Source organism: Meleagris gallopavo, chromosome 1 (genome assembly GCF_905368555.1).
Source record: "Meleagris gallopavo chromosome 1, MGAL_WU_HG_1.1, whole genome shotgun sequence".
Lineage (NCBI taxonomy): Eukaryota > Metazoa > Chordata > Aves > Galliformes > Phasianidae > Meleagris > Meleagris gallopavo.
Genome location: NC_139404.1, coordinates 58,963,109 through 58,985,308, shown reverse-complemented (window position 1 = coordinate 58,985,308; position 22,200 = coordinate 58,963,109). Strand labels below are relative to the sequence as shown.

The 22,200-nt window shown below is 37.5% G+C and overlaps 1 protein-coding gene across 1 annotated transcript in view; it reads right to left on the bottom strand.

The window, feature by feature from the left end:
• Window positions 1-656: 656 nt before the first annotated feature.
• IPO8 (importin 8) overlaps window positions 657-22,200 on the bottom strand; it is a 46,117-nt gene continuing 24,573 nt past the window's right edge. Inside the window, exons 15-25 of the mRNA XM_085229546.1 lie at window positions 21,863-22,023; window positions 21,295-21,420; window positions 19,427-19,493; window positions 18,787-18,912; window positions 18,202-18,299; window positions 17,034-17,129; window positions 15,919-16,139; window positions 10,079-10,284; window positions 8,476-8,700; window positions 7,712-7,828; window positions 657-7,025 (exon numbers count right to left, since the gene is read on the bottom strand). Of these exons, the coding sequence (XP_085085672.1) occupies window positions 6,928-7,025; window positions 7,712-7,828; window positions 8,476-8,700; window positions 10,079-10,284; window positions 15,919-16,139; window positions 17,034-17,129; window positions 18,202-18,299; window positions 18,787-18,912; window positions 19,427-19,493; window positions 21,295-21,420; window positions 21,863-22,023 (1,541 nt within the window). The 3' untranslated portion in view covers window positions 657-6,927. The remainder of the gene's footprint in view (window positions 7,026-7,711; window positions 7,829-8,475; window positions 8,701-10,078; window positions 10,285-15,918; window positions 16,140-17,033; window positions 17,130-18,201; window positions 18,300-18,786; window positions 18,913-19,426; window positions 19,494-21,294; window positions 21,421-21,862; window positions 22,024-22,200) is intronic.

Here is a 22,200-nt window from a genome sequence, read left to right as displayed (position 1 = left end):
GCAAACGACACTATCTCAGCCTCCTGGTTATAAATATGTACCACTTGCCACTGCTCTTAGAGATACTGTGAAGGATTCTCAAAAGTGCCCTGTATAGAAAAGGGCATTATCAAACATAGCAATCTAGCAAATAGGCTCCTTCAGCAACTCACTATGAGGGAAATACTCCACTGATAAAAAGACCAGGCTCAGGGCTTCAGCAGGATTGATCTTTTCTTCTATGGAGGCTTGGAGATCCTATCTCCTCTTCACGAATTCTATGCCAGAAGACTGGTCTAAGCTTTGGTGCAATCCCCTCTCAAAGGAATACAAGATCACTACCTTCACTAATTTGACATTTTCAGAATTGTATTTGGGTGATCTGTCATGATCTCATCTACATCAAACATCAGTTCTATTCTTTTACAGACAAATCATACATGTGAATAGTAGCCTGAGAAAGCATGAGGTTAACAAACACTGCTACACAAATTTACTTAATAACTCTGGGTAACACATGCTATTGTTTAAAATTAATTCTGGGGTCTACTTGTAAATAAATTTTATAGCTGTATGAAGAGAGGCTATAAAATAAGATAGGGCTCCTTGGTAGGTGGCATGTTACGTTTCTTTAAGAAATATTATTCCTCTCATATAAATGCACAACAGATGTAACATTTGACCTAAACAGTAAGATTTATTACTATTTTTAAAGCAAATTCAGTGCAGCTTAAGAGAACACTGTACACAATTCTTTAAGTTAGAAAGAGATTCTTCTTGTCATCGATGCATGCTTTGCATTTGTCAATTCTTGCCCCCAAAGCCAACCCACAGCTCACTATTTTAGGCTTCTACAAAGGCAATGATCCTGCAGTCCAACCTGACAGTGTAACACAATGATCTCCCTCTCGTCATTACAAACATGGGCTGTTACCTTTGCTTTTAATAATCAAAAGAAATCTGCATGGTCTCTTTTTGAATCAAAAATACCCCAGGTGGTTTATGCTAAGTGCATTACCAACAGCACATACAACCCAAAGCGATTTCCACGCAATGTCTGTCAACAATAAAAAAATTAAAGCCACGATCAAAGAACAGAACCTAGCTTACACTGCTCTTTATCCATTTATTTACCTCATACGCTTTTGTGTAAATATTTATTGCTTCCTGTTTCTTCAGAGACTATTGTTCTGTTTTCTAAAAATAACCTGTTTGTACACGGTCTTCTCCTTTTGAAGCACCATCCATCTTCCTCTTAGGTCCATTTCCACAATCTCTGTGTGTAGAAAGCAGTGAAAAAGGGACACGTGCAACTTTACTAACACAATCATGTTGAAAACATCTGAAAATGAGGCACAATTTTCCTGGGTAAACACCTTCAATGGTAAACAGTCTTCTGAAAAATTCATAGGCCTGCCCATCATATAGTTATTCTGCATTTCGAGGACAAAAAAGATTAAAAATTAAAACAACCAGACAAAATATCGAAATCCAGTTTCAAGAAAATACTCGTTTTTGTTGCTCAGCAGCTTCAATTAGCAAATCAATTTTCAGATTTTGCATTTCACTTCATTATAACATAATCCAGGATGGGCCAGTAGGTAGAATCTGACCAAAACTCTCCCTTCACCTCAGTTGAACACTAGAACCAGCATGGTTCCATTCACACTGGAGAACTCAATCTATCTGCACATGCACGTTCCACTCCACTATGCAATAGCCAAACACTGAAGATTTTGAACCTCTCTACAGCTTACAAAGAGAACTGCAGCATTAACACCCACCTCGCTCATTATTTTTATCTTTAATGAGCATCTATCAATTTGTAATCAAACCTGCTTTCCAAACCTGAGCACTGCAGCTATGTGGGGCTGCCCAAGGAGTCAAGTGCATTCTTTTTCTGAACAATAGCATGGAACACATTTCTTGAACTCTTCTCTAGAAGATCCAGGTGAAATTTGGAACAGTGCAGGATCATATCAAACATGTTGTCTTACTTTAAATGGATGCCTTCCCGATTCCTAATTCATCATAATTGCATATGGCTGCAGATTCTCTCTGAAGCCACAAAGCTCAGTATTCAGGGAGTAGTCGGTCAGTTAGCTCCCTTGACAGAGAGCACCTCAGGTAGCAATTTGACAGGATGTATGCTGACATTTTCTAAGAAATGCTGTAAACCCACGGGGAGTGTCTCCCACTGGTGATAGCACAGCAAGAGGGTCTCAGACTTTTTAAAGGGATACATTTGTCCTCTGCTGCAGAAAACCCCACAAAGTCTTTATCCTGTAGTAATGGCTGTCAGATTCATGTTGCTGACATCTGGACAGACATTGCATTTTCTATTTTAAAAGTAATTCAGTGCATTTAAATTGAGCATTGTGATTAGATCTGCCAGGGAAGTTTCTATCCACCTAGTGCACAAGCACTTCTTTAGTTCTCTGTCATTTTTACACTGTGATTTTATTTGTCAGTGGATTTTTGTTTGTTTAGGGGGTAGGTGGTTTGCGTCTCACATAAGTAATAGCAGTGGAAGAGATGTCAAAAGCAAGCAGCTTGGCCTGTTCATACATCGTTTTTTATGATATGATTTTATGCTAAGACTTTCTGGTATCTGGCATAGTGTTTAGCTTCTTCTAACACATCAGAACATCCACCTTTACTGTTTCCCATCTGTTTGGGTTTAGACTTGGCATATGAGAGAAAAGGGTGCTGTTTTCATTCACACTACCAAGACCTTGGTACCAATACCTGCTCTATGCTTTGCTGCAATGAGGGAAATGTGATTCCATACGCAGCTGCAAAGATAAAGAAGCACTCGGACTTGTTTTATGTTCTCATTTGTAGGCAGAGCTCCTTGAGGAACTCAACATTAGACTGTCTAACATTACTGAAAGATTGACTATTGCATAAACCAGAACTAGGGCTGAGTATCCCAATTACATGGTGTGTTTTTGGCTATCATTTGAGCAAATGTAAGTGCAAGGTGTGAGGATTTCAAAACACCGTTTTGGAATCTGCCCATTTTAAGCAGTGAATCACAGAAAGGCTCCTCTCAAAATGCAGACAAAAGTGAGGGCTTTTGGAGTTCTGTATCACCTGTATATGTTAAAAAAGAGACTTTGTTCAAGAGATAGAAATGTTCTAGAGATAGAAATAGAGATAGGTTTCATTATTCTAGGAGCAATGGGATTTAACACATTTTGCAGAAGTTTAATTTTTTTCAAATATTTTGTATATCCCCTGAAATATCTGCTAACAATGGTTGGCAAAGGGAAGGAAATGAGGAAAGAAAAAAGGCTGAAAAGTATTCTGGAAACAAAAGATAGTTAATCATTCATGTTGTATACGATTCCTTTGGCTCACAGGTCTCAATACAGACACTTGCTCTATAGTAAAAGGAACAAAAAAAAAGATAATACAATAAAATTCTTTACAGTCCTACCTTCTGTCTTCTACAGTGCATGATGGAATCCAGAACCACAAACTGCCTGGACTTCATAGGCAAATGGCATGTCCTAAAGTAGTTCATTTCATGTCTCATGCAGACATCCTTTCCCTCCAAAACCAAGAATGTCAAAATATCATTTTGTGTAACGTTCTTTATGTATTTTGACTTGTGTTCCAAAGCACATCTACTTCTACTTCAATCTGACTGTGTGCATAAGGAAGGTTGTTTTTATGTTTTTTAAGACTTGTTTTCAGCTTGATATTCTGCTCTCTACCTGGAGCTGGCCATTTTGTTGAAAGATTTTGCTGCTGTATGAAGGTAAATCAAATACTTTGACTTTGAAAGGAGAGCAAAAAGAGGCAGCCCAAACACGTGGTGATTCTTATTTTCCTCTCAAGAGTGACAAAACAGCATAAGCAATTCAATACTCAGGATGGGTTAATTTAATCTGGAAAAGAAAGTTATTATTTAGATTAATATTTGATGTGATTATAACCAACACAATGCTAATTTCATATGTAAAGCCCTCACGATGTCCATAAGTCACCTTCGCACTTTTGGAACATGGGCATGGAGCAACACTGGTCAGTTCTCAGCAGTCTTTTTTTTTTCTTTTTTAATTTATTTTACAATATGTTCACGATTCTCTATGCTTCCAGTGGCCATCATGCTTGGCTGACCAACGCTGGTATGTGATATCCCATTATTGTCTTGGCTTGAAACTCAGACAGTAACGCACGTTTGTGTTACTCTCTTTTTAATGTAGTACAAAGCTGGACACAACTCAGAAAGAAATCCCTAAAATCCACTACCTATTTATGATCATGTATAAACGGATATTTATCATGTTAAAAGAGAACCATATGTTAAAATGGAGGCTAGAGCCCAGTAAATCTTTTTGGGTGGAATCCTTTTTCAAGAAAAGAAATGAAACAATTGACATTTGCTTTTGCCAGTAGAAACATTTGCTCGTGAATCTCCTGGGAAGGGAAGGGCATTCAACCTTTTTACATGCCGTCCCCTCACATATCTCTGACCCCCACTGCGAAATGGACAACAAAGATTCCCGACTCCATGCAGCTGATTAAACCCCTTATAAGAAACATCTGGCTGAAATTTTCCTGGCAGTTGACTTGAAAAGTATACAAGAAGCAGAACCAGGGAGCAGCCACAGTTCAGCTGAGTGACACAGAGATGATGCTATGCAAAAGCAGATTTTTCCTTGAATACATTAATTTCTAACTATTAACGTGTGATTGTGCAAGCAACCTTATTAGCAGAAGAAAAATAAATCCCCCTTCTACTCTGCATGCCAGCGTAGAAGAGGAAATCAGGTTTTGAAAGAAATTCTGTCCAACAATCTCTTTTTAAATAAAATAATAAAAGGTCTCAAACAGTTTACCTACCTAATACTTGACTTCAGTTGTCAGATAGGAGAGACGTTGTTCTTACCCCCAACTTCCAAAAAACATTTCTTAAATTTGTCAAGATTTAAAAACTTCCACGGTTTCTGAGAAACTCACCAACAAAGTGGATGCAACACCATCCTATCATTTAGAAAGTATACCTCCAGGCTAAATCAGCAAAAGTGACCTATAATTTTCCTGGCCTTCCTGCCCTCTGCTATTCAACTTGTAAGAGCCTGTCCAATGCAGCTCAATGTATTTTTCATTTCTGAAAATGCAGTCCCTGGAGTCCTCACTGTTTTCCATACGTACAACAGACCTAAAACTGGGAAATTTTCACTGTTGCTATTAAGTGAATAATAGCAGTGAAAAGCCTACATGAAACACTTTTACTCTGCAGCCGCTGTGGAAAAAAAAGGCAGCATCAGAGAACAGTGCTGGAATTAAGTCTCACACCAAAGTGGAGGAACAAGGAAAACAGAGTGAAATCTTCTACGCCATGAATTCAAGACTGAGAAGATTCCAGAGTATGGGGCAAGGAAAAAGCAGCATCACTATGGCCTTTTCCTGATGCCAAGGCACAGAGAGCTTCAGATCTATCAGACTGAACTAGAATTACTTTGACATTGAAAAAAAAAAAGATTCAGCACACTGCAGGGCCAGCGATCTGTAATTATCTATAATCTTTAAAAATCTGATAGTGTATGGGAAAGGGCTACAACTTTCTGGTTGGGTCAATGCTCTAAAGAATTGCATCATAAGTGTGTGCTTAAAATTGCTTTGTAAATATTTTTCAGTCTTATAGAAATTAACACAGAGGCAAAATCTGCACTGAACATTTTATCTTCAATTCAAACTGCACATTCTAAAGCACCCCAACTTATTTTGGCTACATTACTGAGACCCCAACAGAGCTAGAGAAGGGGCCCCACTCAACCTAGTATTGCTGTTGGTTTCTCATAATGCTAAGTTTCTCACTAAATGAACATATTCACAAAAAAGAAAAAAACCCTATTATATATGTTTCAATTTATGAGAAACCAGCCTTTGAAACTCATGAAAAAAAAATCTGGCTGATAACAAAATTTCAGCATTGAAAAAGAACAGCCAAATGGAATGCAGACCAGAAATTTTATCACCGAAGTGTAACAGTAAAAAGCAAGTCCACAACTGTTTTTCTCCTATCAAGATAAATAAAATACTGTAAAAATTTTGTACCACATTATGCATTCAGTACTACCATTGGAATGGTAATGAATGAATAAAAACAGAAAATCAGGTTATAGGATCCCAACAGAAAGAGTGGAAATAAAAAGTTGTCATGTAGCACATCTACATGAGAGGGCCATGCCACTTGTGCAGGCAGGAGGTAATGTCGATGTAGATTTAGGATAGCCAACTGCCACATGTGCCATCATAACTCAAGTGAGTTGATTCCATATCTAAGAGAAATAATTTAAGACTACTACATCAAGGGAAAATCTGCAATTTTGTTAAGACACTCCGATACAACCAGTGTATGTTCTGCAACTCCAGCAGACACTTCCCTATTCACATCTGGCCTGCACCAAACTGGGAAGAGATCATATTCTGAATCCAGCAACAGGTATACAACCAACAAACAGTTAAATGGTGTAGTAAAAAGCAGATGACAGCAAAACACGGAACCAAGGCTTACAGTGTTATCGAGAAATGTTCTTACACTTAAAAAATTATAATGCACTCCAAAAATCCATTTGTTCAGGCAATCCATGTACAACAGAAGGCACTGTTATCCATATGAATCTATCAATTCTGCACAGCAAAAAACCTGAGAAGTGCAACTCAATTAGATGCAGCCTGGCCCCTCCCAGTCATTCAGGTTCCTTGAGGACAAATGTTTCCTTTTCAGTCCATAAAATTATAAAAACACCACAAGAATTTGTAAATTACAGTAGCCGGTTAGAAAAAGCATTCTGGTGGGGGAAGCACACTGCTATATTTCAGAAAACCTTCAGCAGCATTAAATTACCCTCCCCTATCACTCAGAAGTCATGATGAGTTTAAGAAAATGTAATGATGAAAGCCTTCTCATTGACCTTCGTAGTTGATCCTTCAGTTTCCACCGGGAGTACTTCCAGCAAAGTTAAATGCTATGACCAGTCCTTTGTTGTCAAATGTGTAGCCACTTTGCTGTTCTATTGTCTTAGTCTCTAGAATTCAAAGAAGAGAAAGGATATGAGCAATAGCCTGTAGAGAACACTTTTGCCAGAGATAATACTAGCCATCTTATAATACAAAATTGTGTAAAAAACTTTTGTTTCCTAACTGCAGTGACAGTAATAAATTACACCACACCTAGTTTTTCTATAAATGCATAAACACACACCTCTTCAACTCGTCCTCTACAGAACAACTGTATCTCATGCTATTCTGCATGCGTCTTGATTTAATGTGAATTTATTTTTTCATGATGCAAGTACTCTAAACACCCAGAATAGTACACTGATTCTGAAGGCAATGGTAGCAGCAGAAAACTAACAGAGCTGTTAAACACAATGTTCGACAGTAATCTTCATCCAGTGACAGGCAGACAGCGAGCTATGGCCTTAAATTGCTTTTCATGTCAAATGTCAGGTTGTGCAAAACAAGTTGATAGCCTGTTCTAACAGTAGCATATGTCAATAAGAGGATAATTAATTACAAGCAGTGGTAATCGGAATAGCACACACTTCCATTCAAAGGATAATACAAGCACAATATCCTATTTATGCTTCTCAAGCCTTCTGTAAGACATTACCAAAAGGTAATGAGCACGGAGATTTATTCTGTTGTTGTACCTTAGATGCAGTTCCACCATCCCTGCAACACTTGAAATGGCCCCAGAGAAGAGACTTACCTGCAGCATTTCGCCGGTGCTCTGCTAATGTATAAATTTCCTGCAACTGTTTCTTCTGATCCTCGCTCAGCGGTGCTGTCAGCAAATGGTACCAGGCAGCATCTCGGCTCTGCACCGCTGTCAGAACAGGAATGGATGGAAAGTGATTATCAGCTTACACCGCAAGGTAATTTCAGAAGAATAAGATGAAACACATGGGAAAACAAGCAGAACTCGCGCTGTAAAATAGATTCAGGATTCCTGTCAGTTTCTCAGCACAGCATCCCCACTGTAAACAAGCCATCTGGGGGGAACCTCATTACATTCTCTGCTTTCTGAAACAGCAATTTAACAGTGAGGCCATTATTCATGGACAATGATGAAGCAAATCTATTAACTGAAGTTTCTTATCAAAACTAAAAGCAGCAGGACTAGACAAACAGGAAAGGAAGAAAACAAGTTTTCCATTATCACTTTAATATCTAGAAAGTGACAAACTTTTATATATACTGGAGTCCCTCTAGTGACCGAGTCTCACTTATTTAGGCTGTGGTTGAAAAGTTCTTAAAGACAACATGAAGACAATTTATCTCTAACTGTATTTACTGCCACCTATTTTTTGCAGTACCTGGAAGTGAAAAAAAATCTTAAGACTAACATTAAAAAGCATTTCCAGTTTCAATAATCTAAATTACTATTAGAAACAAAGAGAAGGGCTTTTCCCAATGATGACAGGCAAGCTGTTTCATCATATCATATCATTCTACCCACTAGCACACACATACCTAAAAGTGCTTGTGTGAAAAACTGGTATTCATCAACACCATTTTCAAGGTCAAGAGGTGTGCTGAACCCTTCAAGAGCAGTCTCTTCCAAGGCATCTTCATCCCAGTCATCATCATCATCGTCGTCATCCTCTTCTTCTCCACCTCCGTCTCCACCTCCACTATGGTTCTCTTGCATTGCCTGGCTCACTTCATTTGTCTCCTCCTCATCACTTGGTATCTCTTCTGCAAAAGCATTTGTGTGTTTTATAAAGCAGTGTTTAAAAAGTACTGGGAAACAATGACTTACAAAAGAAAAACAATTAATAAATCTCATTTCAGGTTGGAAAGAAGATCCTCTATTAACACCTTCCTCCAAAATCTCAGAAGTGGAAAAATAAGCTATTAAAATGTTTTATACATTCAAGATCTTTAGTTAAACTTTTGTTTCTAAAAACACCTGGGGAATATGAAACTGGCATCTTTGTCCTTCTTTTGTGTACACTGCTTTTGTGCAATTATTGTGCAATCCAAAATAATTGGTGTAAATTTATCTTTGACAAAATCTCCCATCACTATCTTTACCCAAAATTCCATCTTTTGCTTAGCCCTATCTCCCATTCTGTTTATGAAATAATTATTGTATCCTGAATTATAATCAATTCCAACATGCAACTCCACACATTGCTATTTCTTATTTAAGGAAAGATATTTTTGACTTATAACGGAGGTTAAAATAAAATCCCTCCCCAGTTCCAAACCTTCATGTTCTTATGTTTTTATCCTGTGTTAACAGGATATAAAGTATAAAATGACCATATCTGCAACAAGCAGAATGACTGAATCGCAGGGTGGAGATTTGGTAATTTCTGTACTGCTTCTATACTGTATGTACCCCTACACAATTCGAGGAATTCTGTAGCTCCAGTACAGAACAATCGTGAAATTTTAAAGGATTATATTATCTACTTAGACCCACTCTGATTTTCAGACCTCAAGCAATCTCCAATTCCAAATCAGATAAAGCCACACTTATCAGCCCACAACACTGCACAAAATTCACTTCCCCCAACTCTCACTGCAGTGTACTCTTTGGATGTTTTCTCCCTTCTGCCAGCCATAAGCAATGAGAAGCTCTTCTACTCCAGGAACGTCTGTTGCCTCCACTTTGCAAATCACTGCGTGCCATATTCCATTCGGACAAAGACTTGCAAGGATGCTCTTCAAAGTTCACTAGAATAGCTCTTTTAAATAGCTGGGTACTAGGAACAGCTTCTTTCCAGGAATCAAGAATAAAGCCATTGGAGCCCTGGAAACTTCCTGCTGCCTATGTTAGAAGATGGAGTACATTCACAACCCAGAAAACTGGATTTGCAAGTGTTGTTGTTACTTCTGAACCAATGCTATCCACTCACAAAGTATTACCTATGATACGTTGAAACATTTTGATTAAATTCTGGGAGGAAAAGTCCATTTCTAAGGTGATCTTACAAGCACCCGATAGGTGTTTGTATTTACTATTTACTTTCAGCAGACTAATGAGCCTTAGAAGTGAACTGCAATTTCTTACCCCCTTTAAATTAAATCCAGACAAAATCCACAATGTGAAAAGGGGAGATTTTACCATTATCTTCTGCAACGTGTTTATCATCTTTAGCATGATCCTCGTGTTCTGTGAGTTCTCGTGAGGCGCAAACTTGTTTCAAGCCCAGGAAGAGGAGGAGGATTGAAGGGACAATCTGAGCAGCCACAGCATCCACTGCAGGTGGTCGATTCTGTAACTCCATTAGGATGCTCAGTCCTATTATACACATCTTTCTGTCATGGAGTCTAAAACAACACACAAACATTAAACATAAAAACAGAATTTCACTGCAAGGAGTATTAAAGTGCTGGCACTCAGCATGGTAGAAGACAGAGAAAGTCTTCAAAGTCTATGTTCAAAGCTCCTACACACGTGATTTCTTTTGTTCTGAATGCAAGTTTCCCACTGGAAAGCATTTGTCTAGTAACAATTAAATACCTATCAAGCAATATGCAAATTCCTGGAAGAACTGTTTACTGGTGATAGGTGGACAGTTGGATTGGATGATCTTACAGGTCTTTTCCAACCTCGGTGATTCTATGATTATCAAATGCAAAGTTTGTAATGCTAAACAAAATAGTTTAATAATTAGGTAGAGTCTGGTCTTTAATAAACCATTTGATAAAGATTATCAATATTAAGTATAATGGAAAATTAATTTGCTTTGGCTTTCGTAGGACTTCTGCAGCAGGGACTGAAATTAGCAAAAAGACTATTAGTGAAGAGTAATGACAAGCAGGACCACACTGAATTGCAGGGTGCTTTTATAGAGTGCCACAGGGCTAGTTGTATTTAAGCACTCTATAGAGAGCTTAAACTGCCTCTACTGATAGTCTTTGACCCTCCTTAGCAGGAAGCACCAGTAGCACTCAGCTTTTCTCTAACATTATGGTGTTTTTCTATTAAGGGCTGGAAAGTTTTGAATGCTTCCATTTGATGCTGACAGCTTCTGTCCTAACTCTCTACAGGACAAGCAGCTCCAGCAAGAAGTTTCATCTGGACCTGCAGAAAACAAAGCAGATCTCCAAAGCTGGCTGCTGTGTAGGTTCTTCTCTCCCTAAACCTGTGCATCAGGTAATCCTATGCAGTCTTTTATCTGTGCAGCAGCACGGCATTACCAGCTCAGTTGCAACAGGGCTGCAGGGTGAAAAACAGGCTATTCTCTTTTAGCATTTCTGAATACTTTCGTCCACCCTTCAGAATCTCAGTAGATATTTCTGTTACAGAATTGGTTTTACTTTGGAATGAAGAGGATGCAAGTTGCAACAGAAGAAACTAACAGAATGAGCACCAGAGACTGCAACAAGAAAACAGCCAGTTCAATCCACCACTTCAAAAATTAATACAGAAATATAATTTTTAAAATCACTACAACTTCCATTACCAAAGATCCCATAGAATATGCTACTAATTCATTATATGCTTCAAGTAATACAAGTGATCCTGTATTATAACAATAATCTATAACAGCTTTCTAAACTCCACATGTGCTTAAACAACAGGATTGGATCTGGATCAGAATGCGGATCTGGAAGGACTTCATTATACCTCCTACTTTGCTAGTCCTGGTAAGGCTTAACAAAGTCATCCCATTCTTAGAGTAGCTGATGATAATGATAAATTATATACAACCATGCATAACATTATGATCTTTCCAAGGAAAACGAAACTGCCTAGCATATGAAATGACACAAAATCTTGTTGGGTTTGGCTGCTACATTACACATGTTGAAAAATGCACCAAAATGCAAGTGGGCAAAGACTCCATCACTTGCAAGCTGCAGTAGTTCCTTTTCGAAAGGAACCGAGCACAGAAGGCATCCAAAACAACCAAGGAAACTGAGTCAGGGGAATAGTCTGCCTTCACCTTTGTTACATGAAAAAACTGAAACTCCTTAGTTCCTTGCAGTTTATCTGTCTCAAAAACAAACTCCTCACCTCCTGCTCACATACCAATGTCATGAAGAATAAAATTCTATCTAAAGATGTTGCCACCTATGAATGAGGTACAGCCTTCTGGGCAAGAGCTGTTCTTATTGCAAGCACAAAAGGAAAGAACTTTCTCTACACTCTCTTTCTGCCAGCACCTTCATGCAAGTTTGATCCAAGCTCTGTAATGCATATGAAAGACTTCTAAACTGCATCTTGACATGGGGAAGCAATAAGACTTCTTTTGTGTGTACGTGCAACAGAGTTGATAATGACACATGGAATTACCTTTTAGAATACATTTGAGAAAACTGCTGTTATATAATGCAAATTGCAAAACACAACAGGAAAAATAATTTTAAAATTATAGTAAATTGTGGCTTAGCTTCATATTAAATTATCTCTTCTGGACAGCTAATGTAAGTGGAAGATTCACACACTGTGATTTAAAAGGAAATCATTATTAGGAAGTAGCCCAAATAGCCAGAAAGTGCACTATATTTGTCATGCTCCATTTTCAAGCATCTAATCAGAGAAGTTGTAAGAATGAGCACATGCCTTTAGAATGAGCATGTTATTAGAAGACTCAGCAGGACATCCAGGCATTGAGCCACCTTAGTGAACCTAAGCTAGAAGGAGACTTGTTTCATCCACGTGTCAGCACAGTGAAACAGCAGGACAATTCTGAAGTTCAGCACTCCAATGTCACAACTGTATCAAACATCAACAGGACCTGAACAACTGAAGCAGAATTTTATGTCGTTTACATATTTTTGTAATAGCAAAGAATGGTTTCAGTATCCATTCGTATGCACAAAGCTGTCTGGATACAATTCTCCTCCTTACTTTGTCCTTGGAGATGTACACTTACTGACTCACTAGTCCTCCCTAGCAATCATGCACTCTGCTGCCTCACAGACATAGCAAGCCTGGAGTGCTAAACATACGTCTTTGGAGTCACACATGACAGTGCAATGCACAACTCCTGAGCAGGTCTGGTTTTAACGTACTCTGTGGGCTTTCTTTTGTAGTTAATACACTTCCTCCAGTACAAGATTAAAAAAAAAAGATCTTTTGTAGTTTAAAACTGTATTGAAAGTGTTTCAGAGGGGAATCACTAAGCCTACCTTTCCCTTACTGGTTTGTTGTGCTCCTTTATTTGAGGATCAACTTGCTTTCCATTACATTAATCTGTTTCCTGGACAAACTGCAAGTAATTAGCCAGTTGCAAAGCTGGAACCATCCTTCTTTGACCTACAGAAGATTAGGATGTTATACACTAGGATTTCTAATGGTTTTAACTCCTGTCAAATAAATCCTCCTAGTCTAACTAACTAACTAGATAGACAGATAAATAAAAATATCTATTCATTTTTTAAAACAAGTTACATTTTCCTTTCATTCCAGTTGCCACAGAAGAATTTTTAGTGTAAGAATAAGCATAAGAAATGCAGAAATCTCACCCAAATTTCAGGCTGTCAAGGAAAAGGTGTAAAACAGCAAGGAACACATTTTGATAAATGTTTTTTCAGTCCCTTGCCCTTCATCAATTTGAAGTACTCATAGAAAACATATTCAGATACAAATAAACACTGTACACTAGAGTATGTGGGCACACATTCACAGATGTATAATATCCACAATGACTTGCAATAAGTTTTGAGATCTCCTTGCCTTGATCATTTCTAACATTTCAAATTTCTAAACAGTTTTAAATAGTTTCCATGTTTTTAATAACATGGGAGAGCAGTTACTTTATCAGACTCTAACTGCCTTTCCCCACAGCAAGATGTATTATTCCCATGGATTCCATTCCAGGAGTTCACAAGTACTGCTGAAGAAATACTGCATACTTTGGCAAACACCACTGGCTCCAGCATCAGAACATCCACACACACACAACCCCACTGCCTTTTAGACCCCTGGGCAGAGTAGGATCTATGGCACTATGAACTTACAGGAGGAGAAGGACAAAGGGACATGAGAGTCATGTGGTGTGAGTATCACATGACACTGTTACCAACCAGTAAATCACAGACTGTCAGCAGGGCTGATGAAGAAATAGCAGTGAGGTTCACACCTGGAGGTGGATCTACTTCGTTCTTCTCCTGCTTCTCCACAATCTGTGATCACAGCAACTGACTTGAATTTAAGCCTAAAACTGCTTCTTACTGGAAAGCAACCCAACTCTAAACTGAAACAACACTGAATGACAGCTGGAAGGAAGAACTGTACAAGAGAGGGTGCCCACTAGTATCTTCACTGAGGAAAATAAGGCCCAAGGAAGGGTAGCAAGGAAGCCAGATTTTGTTTGCAACTAACTATTCCTGTTCAGTTAAGCCTTTTCAGATGACGACCCTTACAACCCTTATTAAAATCAAATGGTCTTCTGGAAGCAGTCCTGTTCTTCTGGGAGAAAGGGAGGAGTCACTTGTATCACATCATAGTGCTTGACAAGCACTACTACAGCAAAAGCCCCATGCCTGGAAGCCACCCACTGAGGAGGCAGCACTGAAAGAAAAGCAATTTTTAGATTTAAGCGACGTTACAGATATTTATTTCACTGCTGGTAGCAATGCATCAAAGAGATACATTTTGATCTTCAGCTGCCATTCAAGTTCATAGTCGGAGCAGAATCTAGCATGATAATCTCTTGTGTTTCATTTTATAGGCTTTGTCAACTTTTGTCTCAGCTCTGAAAAAGAATTTGGTTGAACAGTAGTTGCAGAAGCTAATGCTTTTTGAAAAGCAACACAAAAGAACTGAAAGTTAAGCTGTAGCATACAGAAGTAGTTGAAGTTGGAAAGTATTCAGCTCAATAGTATTTTTCTCCTCTGGATCTCACTGGCTTCTCACTGGATGAACTGTTTAAGGCTATAAATTCCTTTCATTTTTATTTCTTTTAAAAAGGAATGACAAGTTTACCACCTATAGGGAATATCTGCTTTCATACTGCCTCTGTGTGCTTTCAGCATTCGGTACAAAACAAGAAAAAATGACAACATAAGGAGCTGAATATCAAGGAACTTTCTTCAGCCATAAAAAATGAGTACGTGGAAATCCTGATAGTAAAACTCTCGTACTTTTCTAAAGTCAGCAGCTTCAAAAGTAATTTAAAAATTAATGGTAATATTATCAAAAGATGCAGGAGAGACAGACTTAAAGATGTCATTTTTCAGCCAGTGGTGCTCCAAAAGAAGTGAAGGACTGGGTACTTTATGCCTAGTTTGTCATCAACCCAAGTAACCCTCTAAATGTCTAAACGACGATGTGTGTATTTATGTCAAGATATAGGATGTGCTGTAGATACTTCCTATACATAGCAACAGAAAAGGTCTGAATGTTTGTAATAATATACACTAGTTCTGTTATAATGAAGAAGAGGTTTTTTTTTTTCTCCCCCCATTTACCTGTTTTGCACTTGAACATGGAGGGGAAGAGGAACAGACCTTCGAAGATCATCCAGTCCAACTGCTCAACCACTTCATGGCTAACCAATTGTTAAAGCATACTAAAGAGGGCACTGTCCAATGTTTCTTGAACACTGACAGGCATGAGGCATCAATCACTTCATTAAGAAGCCTGTTCCAGTGTTTCACTTTCACATTAAATATTTTTTTTTCCTAATTTCTAGTCTGAATTCTTGTTAATACCAAGTCTGATAGTTTATACTCAAGAAACTTGAAGAATCCTGAAATAGAATTCGTATTGTACTCTTGTATTGTTGCAATTCAATACAGAAAATTCAATACACTCATGTAACTCAAAAGACCAAGAAAAAATAAATATGCATAGGACCCTTATATTAGTATCATAGTAACTAGACCTGGTGTGGATAAATGTTATTTACAACAGACAGGGAATGAGATCTGTTGCATCTACATGACTGAGTACGAGAAGAGAATAAGTCAGAATCAAGGACTTTTAAAATACAAACAGACAATACTTGCCCAAGAAAACAGTCTGTGTCATTCATCCACTGGTTTATGAACTGTGCAGTGATGGGCTCAGGGTTGTGTGGAAATCTGATGTTCTCTAAGGTGTGCAAAAGTAGGTCAGGATTGTAATAGAGTGCAGCTATGGCAACCTGAAGACACATGGTACGAAGCTCGCTTGTTTTAACTCCTCTTGTCAACCGTTCCAGAACGGCCTCCACAAAGAGTGGAATGCACTGGGAAAAGAAAGAAATAGGGAAAAAAGATCAGGTATTACACATGTTGCCAGATTGTAAAAAAGTTTTAAACACATTTATCTGAATTGACCTCCAGGGCTAACTGAAGTCCAGGTATATCCTAAGAATGCATAAGATTCGTTTCCTTCTGAAAAACAACCTTTCTATGAGTTAAAAATTGCCAACGTTATTTTTGGCACAGAGGAGAATATTTGGAGTCATTTGGCAGAATTTTAGTGTGATAAAAGGTTACGAAAAGAAACTGAGGACAGAGATATCCAACAATTTAAAAATTAGCAGGCTTTAGAAACTGAAATGACCTAAATCTGCAAGAAAAAGAAGTGTTTCCTAATAAATGCAATGTGATGTTAGATTTCTTACAAAAGTTTGAAACGAGTGAGGGTTGAAAAAGTGAGTGTGCACATAGCTCTACACAATGAAATAAAAATCTACATATATTTCAATATGTAGGTTTATGCTGTATGTTAGTTAAAGAAGCATTATGAATGTTTCAGTTTGTGAGTTCCAGTTCAGATTATATCAGTTTTAATTCAGTTGTGGTGCTCAGTTCAGTCTTCCACCACACTCTTTCTTCAGTGTAAATGCATACAATTCACTTGAATCCCTTTCAGATTCCACTTAAAAATAAAAAAAAGGCAATTGTGCACATCATACTATACCTTTACCACTCAGTTTACAATCATACATACATACATGCTTAATTATCTTCAGCACCAAAAACACTATGTACACTTATTTACACTTTTCTGTATTTCTCCTCATTCCTACTTATTACATCTCCCTAAAATTCTCTGATTCCACTTGCTTTTCACAGGAATTATACACATAGCACTGGAAATCTGCAAAAGAGAGAATTTGTCAAACATGCATCACCTGGTCAATACCCCGTCCTTTGCACTGAAGAACAATTACTTCTAGGAGCTTGGCTGCATGGCACTCTGCATCTTCTCCTGCATCTCCTGTCAATACCTAGCAATGAAAATGGCAATTTAGTTTACTGGTATTAATCACTGTCAACTATGAATGCCAGTGCTTTCGTACATGCAGAAATCAAACCTCCAAATGGCATATATGTATATTCATGCTGTATTTTATGACAAATTAAGAATGACAAATCTCACCTCTACAGGATATAAATGAGGATAGGTGGCTAATGGCTAAAATTCAGAAGAAATTGTTGTTGCTTCTTCTTCATGTTAGTGATATTTATAAGTCCTTTATTTTTTCCTTTTCTAAGAAAATATTCTTATAAATAATCATTGATGTTCACCATGCTCTATTTCTTTGTGACTTCAGTTCTAATAGGCAGTGGCAGATAAACAGCCTGGCAAAGTGAGGACTTACCTCTAGGCTAATTTCAGATTAAAAACAAGATGTGTATAATCTCTCTCCGTACACGTGCATATGCATGAAACTTTTTTCCCAGTATGTTTAAAGCCTATGGACAGTGTCAATCAAACCTGACAGGGCAGCAGAATTCTCAATCACATTAAATCCCCATGAATCTCATCAAAATAAGCAAGTAGATAGATGCTTATAAGCACCAATCTGTGCTTCTAAGACTTTATAATGCCCTAAATGAGAAAAAAAAACTGCAGTATAATCTCATACTTTTCTATGCAGAACAGAAAGAGTATAAAAGGGAAAAAAGAAAATGTATAAAGAACTTCAAATGAGTTCATAACCTAGCTGACAACAAAAGAATCCAATCACAAGATACACAACCAAAGGAAATCAGACATCATTAATTCCTCTGCTTACCAAAAGAGCTGTTCATAGAAGAGTGCCAACACAAACAACAGCACAGCAACTTTCTCCCACAAATTTTTGTGCACACTGGTTGTTTTTTGGTGTTTTTTTTTTTTTTTTTTTAAGTGTTTCACTTAAAAGTTTGAAGCTGCTGTGGCGACTCGGAACTGAGACGAGACCAAACTTCATTTCACTCTGAAATGACTGGCCACTACCTGGCATGTTCAGGTCACTTTTAATCTGATAATTAAGTACCAGTGATTAGCACAACAGTAAGAATCAGAAGCCTTACCTTTTTACACATAGCGTAAATGATTTCTAAATGCTTTGGATTAGACAGTAAAGTATCAGTGTCAATGGTCACGTAATTATGCAAGAGAGGCATCATATCTGCAGAGGAGGGAGAGCAAAAAAAAAGAAATTACAGACTAATCAATAAAACTGCTAACCAATGAAGCTGCAATCCTATAATGGGATTCATTAACACAGATTCCTGGACATGGTTGGAAATTCAAATATTGCTAAAGTCTACTCTAGCAGAATTCTTTGTAAAGAGCACAATGCAGAAGGCATTCTCAGGAGAAGAAATAGAATGGAACTACATTTTAATTTATGAATTTGTAGTTCCCCTTCAACTATATTTCAGCTTTCTTTTATCAGGACCTCCTACAATAACCGATCATACTGACAGATTTGAACACACTTCTCAAGCTAGATATGCTCCTGTTATACTCCTACACTACACAGATGGTCAGGGCACAACTCAAGCACCTGATCACTTTACACCAAGATATCACATGGAGCAACCTTTGTAAGGCAGGTTCTGGAGATGAATTCCCAAACACCTGAAACATCAACAGAACAGAAATGGAAATACCTGCAAAGTATTCAAAGCAATCCTGCTGGAAAACCTCATAGAGAACACCTAAAAGCTGCCACATTTGAGGTGAAATCATCTGGCATGTCAAGCTGTATGCCAAGGAAAGAATTTCTTCATAAAACTCTGGAAAGGAGAAAGATTTTGTAAACAACAACCTGTAAAAAAAGAGTCTCTCTTGTAAATATCTCAAAACCCAAAGCGTCACATAACTATTGGAAGACAGCAATTAGTAACTATGTCAACATGGAAAAAAAATAATACAAATTGGAAAAGACTCTTTTAGACAAGCATTATGTTGGCTGTAGCTACAACAATAAGCATTGCTTCTCATTATAAATACACACTGGGAAAATGTATTAGCAACACATCAAAGACATTGCTTTGACTTACTGCAAAATATTTTTACTTTCTTAATCTACTAATTTCCCCTTCATAAAATAGTAATTGTAGACTTTGTCTTTTAACATAGCTAGCTAGGAACTATAATGAGAACTGCATCTTCTGCTTTTGTGTGTTAAAGAAGCAAATAAACAAAGATGAAGTTCTGTCCAGGATGACAGTACTGTTTGTAATAATTAAAGATTTTTTTCATGTAAAAACCTATAATCTTTTTCTAAAAATTAGCTCCAAAAAATACCTATAACATGCTTCTGCAAAACAAGGCCGATGATCTGCAAACAAATGCTCTCCAGCTGTTGAGTTATCTGAAATTATAAAAAAAAAAAAGGATTTTATTTAAAAATCTAGGAAGACAGTAATTTAATAACAATCACATGATTGTGAAGTAAAGTCTCACTGGTGTGAGTACTCAATTTTTCAATAAGCTGTATTACTTTAAAGCTTGTCGCGGCATTTTTCTTTATTTTTAGAATTTTAACTTAAAAATTATTCTGCAGATCCTGTTAAAAACTGTGCCTGTTGTCCTTTTCCAGATACAATGTAAAGAGGCAAACACTGTACTCAGACTGAGGTAATAAGGCCTCAGTCCAAATTCTTTCTTTGAAGAATGGATTGAAAAAAAGAAAGGAAGTGATGCTTTTGCTTAAGATCTATGGAGAGCTTCCCAGAAGACCAGGCTCAACAAAAGGGAAACATGTAGAATTTGGGAGAAAAAAACTGCACTGAAGCCAGACAAAAGCTATTACGTACAATACAATGGAGTGGGCAGTTTTAAACTGAGAGGATAACTTATTCAGCCTTCTCGTGTTGGTGAGAGAGACTACTTTTATGAATGAAATCAAATTAGGAGAATGATACAGCCACACTGCTATAGTAAAACCTAAGTCTAAGTAAAGCCTAAGTAAAGCCTCCAGTATAGGCATCTCGTGGTTTTGCCACTAGTCATTCATTAAACGCAAAACCTTGCAGATGTCAGGCTTCCTGCATTTCCTTCCAGCAAAGGGCTTAAGCATGTGATCACAGATTCATCCACATACCTTCAGGCGACTGATTCAGACGCATGGCTTAGAGCTGATCATCCTCTAAGCTCTCTGCATAGTTAATGATAAAAGGGAAAGGGATTTCTAAGGAGTTTTCAGCCTCATTTATCGTTTGCATATCATTTATATCACTTCTAAAATGATTTAAGATCCTGAGGAGAGCACTCTGCACAGTATTTTAGTTTGCTCTTCATATAGCAGAAAAACAAGCTGCTAAGCTGATACCATAAATACTCCAGCTCCAAAGGTTTTCCTAGGCTAAAACCTGAAGATCCGTTTCAGATTACCTCTCCTGATGTTCAGTTTAGCTACCAGATTTCATTCTAGCTTTCAAAAGGTGCAAGGGATTCTTGTAAAGGAATGAAAGACGTGTTCAAATCCAAAGGAACACGATGGTCACACAAAAAATACGGATGAATTTTTAAAATTATAAGCTTCATAGTCAGATTTCACATTGGCAATAAAACTTTCTCATTGTAAGCTGAAAGAAGCAGAACAAACTAGGACAAAGCACTTTTGTGCTTTTTGCCAGTTGGGCTCTGATACTGACAGACTTTGTCTCTCTTGCCAGTCACTGAAGTTCTTCCTACCTCGGCCGGCTACAAGCAGAAACAATCTCTTTTTTTCTCTGAATATGTGAAATGTAGACTTGTACCACCAAAAAGACCAATTCCTAGAAATCCTATCCAAGAAACTGCTAGGTGAATAACAAAGTGAGTCACCATTAGCAAAAAGTTACCCATATGCAAAATATTACATCCTAATGACCATTTAACGCTCTGTAATAACTATCCAATGAAGTATTTACCAGAATAAGGGCTGAAGATTTTACACTCAGGATATAAATTCCCTGTAAGGCTGAGAGCAAAGCTGAAAAACTAAGAAAACAGAAATAAACTAGGCTTTAAATTCAAATTTCTCAGAGGTCACTTGGTACTAATTCACCATCCTGCTATAGTAAATGTTCCATTCATGTGAGTCAAGTGATGCAACACATCCACAAAAGTGCTTGTTGTCATGAATGAAAGGCATGAAGGAACAAAAGATGTAGAAAAGGATATCCCACCTCCTTGTGATCTTCCACAACTGTTAGGATAGTGTCAATAGTGTGCAAGATACCCATGGCCATAACTGTTTTGTCCTCCACTTCCTCATATTCCTCACTCTGAAGTACTTTACCAAATATTTCAGCCTATGAAAGAAAAACAACCAATCTGACATTCAAAAGACAACTCACATTCTTCATTTTTCATGTAGAAACAAGATAGCTAAGGCAAAACCAGCAGTGCCCTGTCTGTAAGAGCTGTCAGTATTGAAAAATACGCTTCTTGGTTTTGAAAAATGAGTATAGAAAATGAATTTTTTTTGAGAAGTCTGGTTATTTTATAACATTTTAAATGTTAAATAGTCAGAACTTGACTCGTTAAAACCAAGGGCAAAATTCAGCATCTCTGAAAGCCTCTGAAAAGGTTTTAAAGATGCTTCAGACTGAAATACAAAGTATGGTGAATACTATAGGTGGACCTTCCCAGGGATTATTTTAAACAGTGTGCACTTCAAACCGAGTTAATAAGAAGTTTACAAAACCAAGCATACGCTTGTGATTGGACAGTAACTTTAGTATTGTCTCTTACCAGGTGTTGTGTCATGTCAACAGCGATGGTAGCTACTTCCTGACTGTACTCACAGATCATCTTCTGGATTACATTTGTAAGATCATCATTTTCTGTCTCTCTAACAATGTGCAAGAGCTCTTGCATAACTGGTCTTACATATGGCTTCACATATTCCTTAGCTTAAAAAAAAAAAAAAGAAGTTAAAACTAAATGAAATCAGTTATCCTTAAATACTAATATACTCAAAACTGCTAGGTAATTGACTGCTCTCCAGTGAAGTAATTTTAAAAAGATTAAAATTCACACATACACAAACAAAAACAAAAAGCCCTACCCAAAGCACTGATACAGCACAT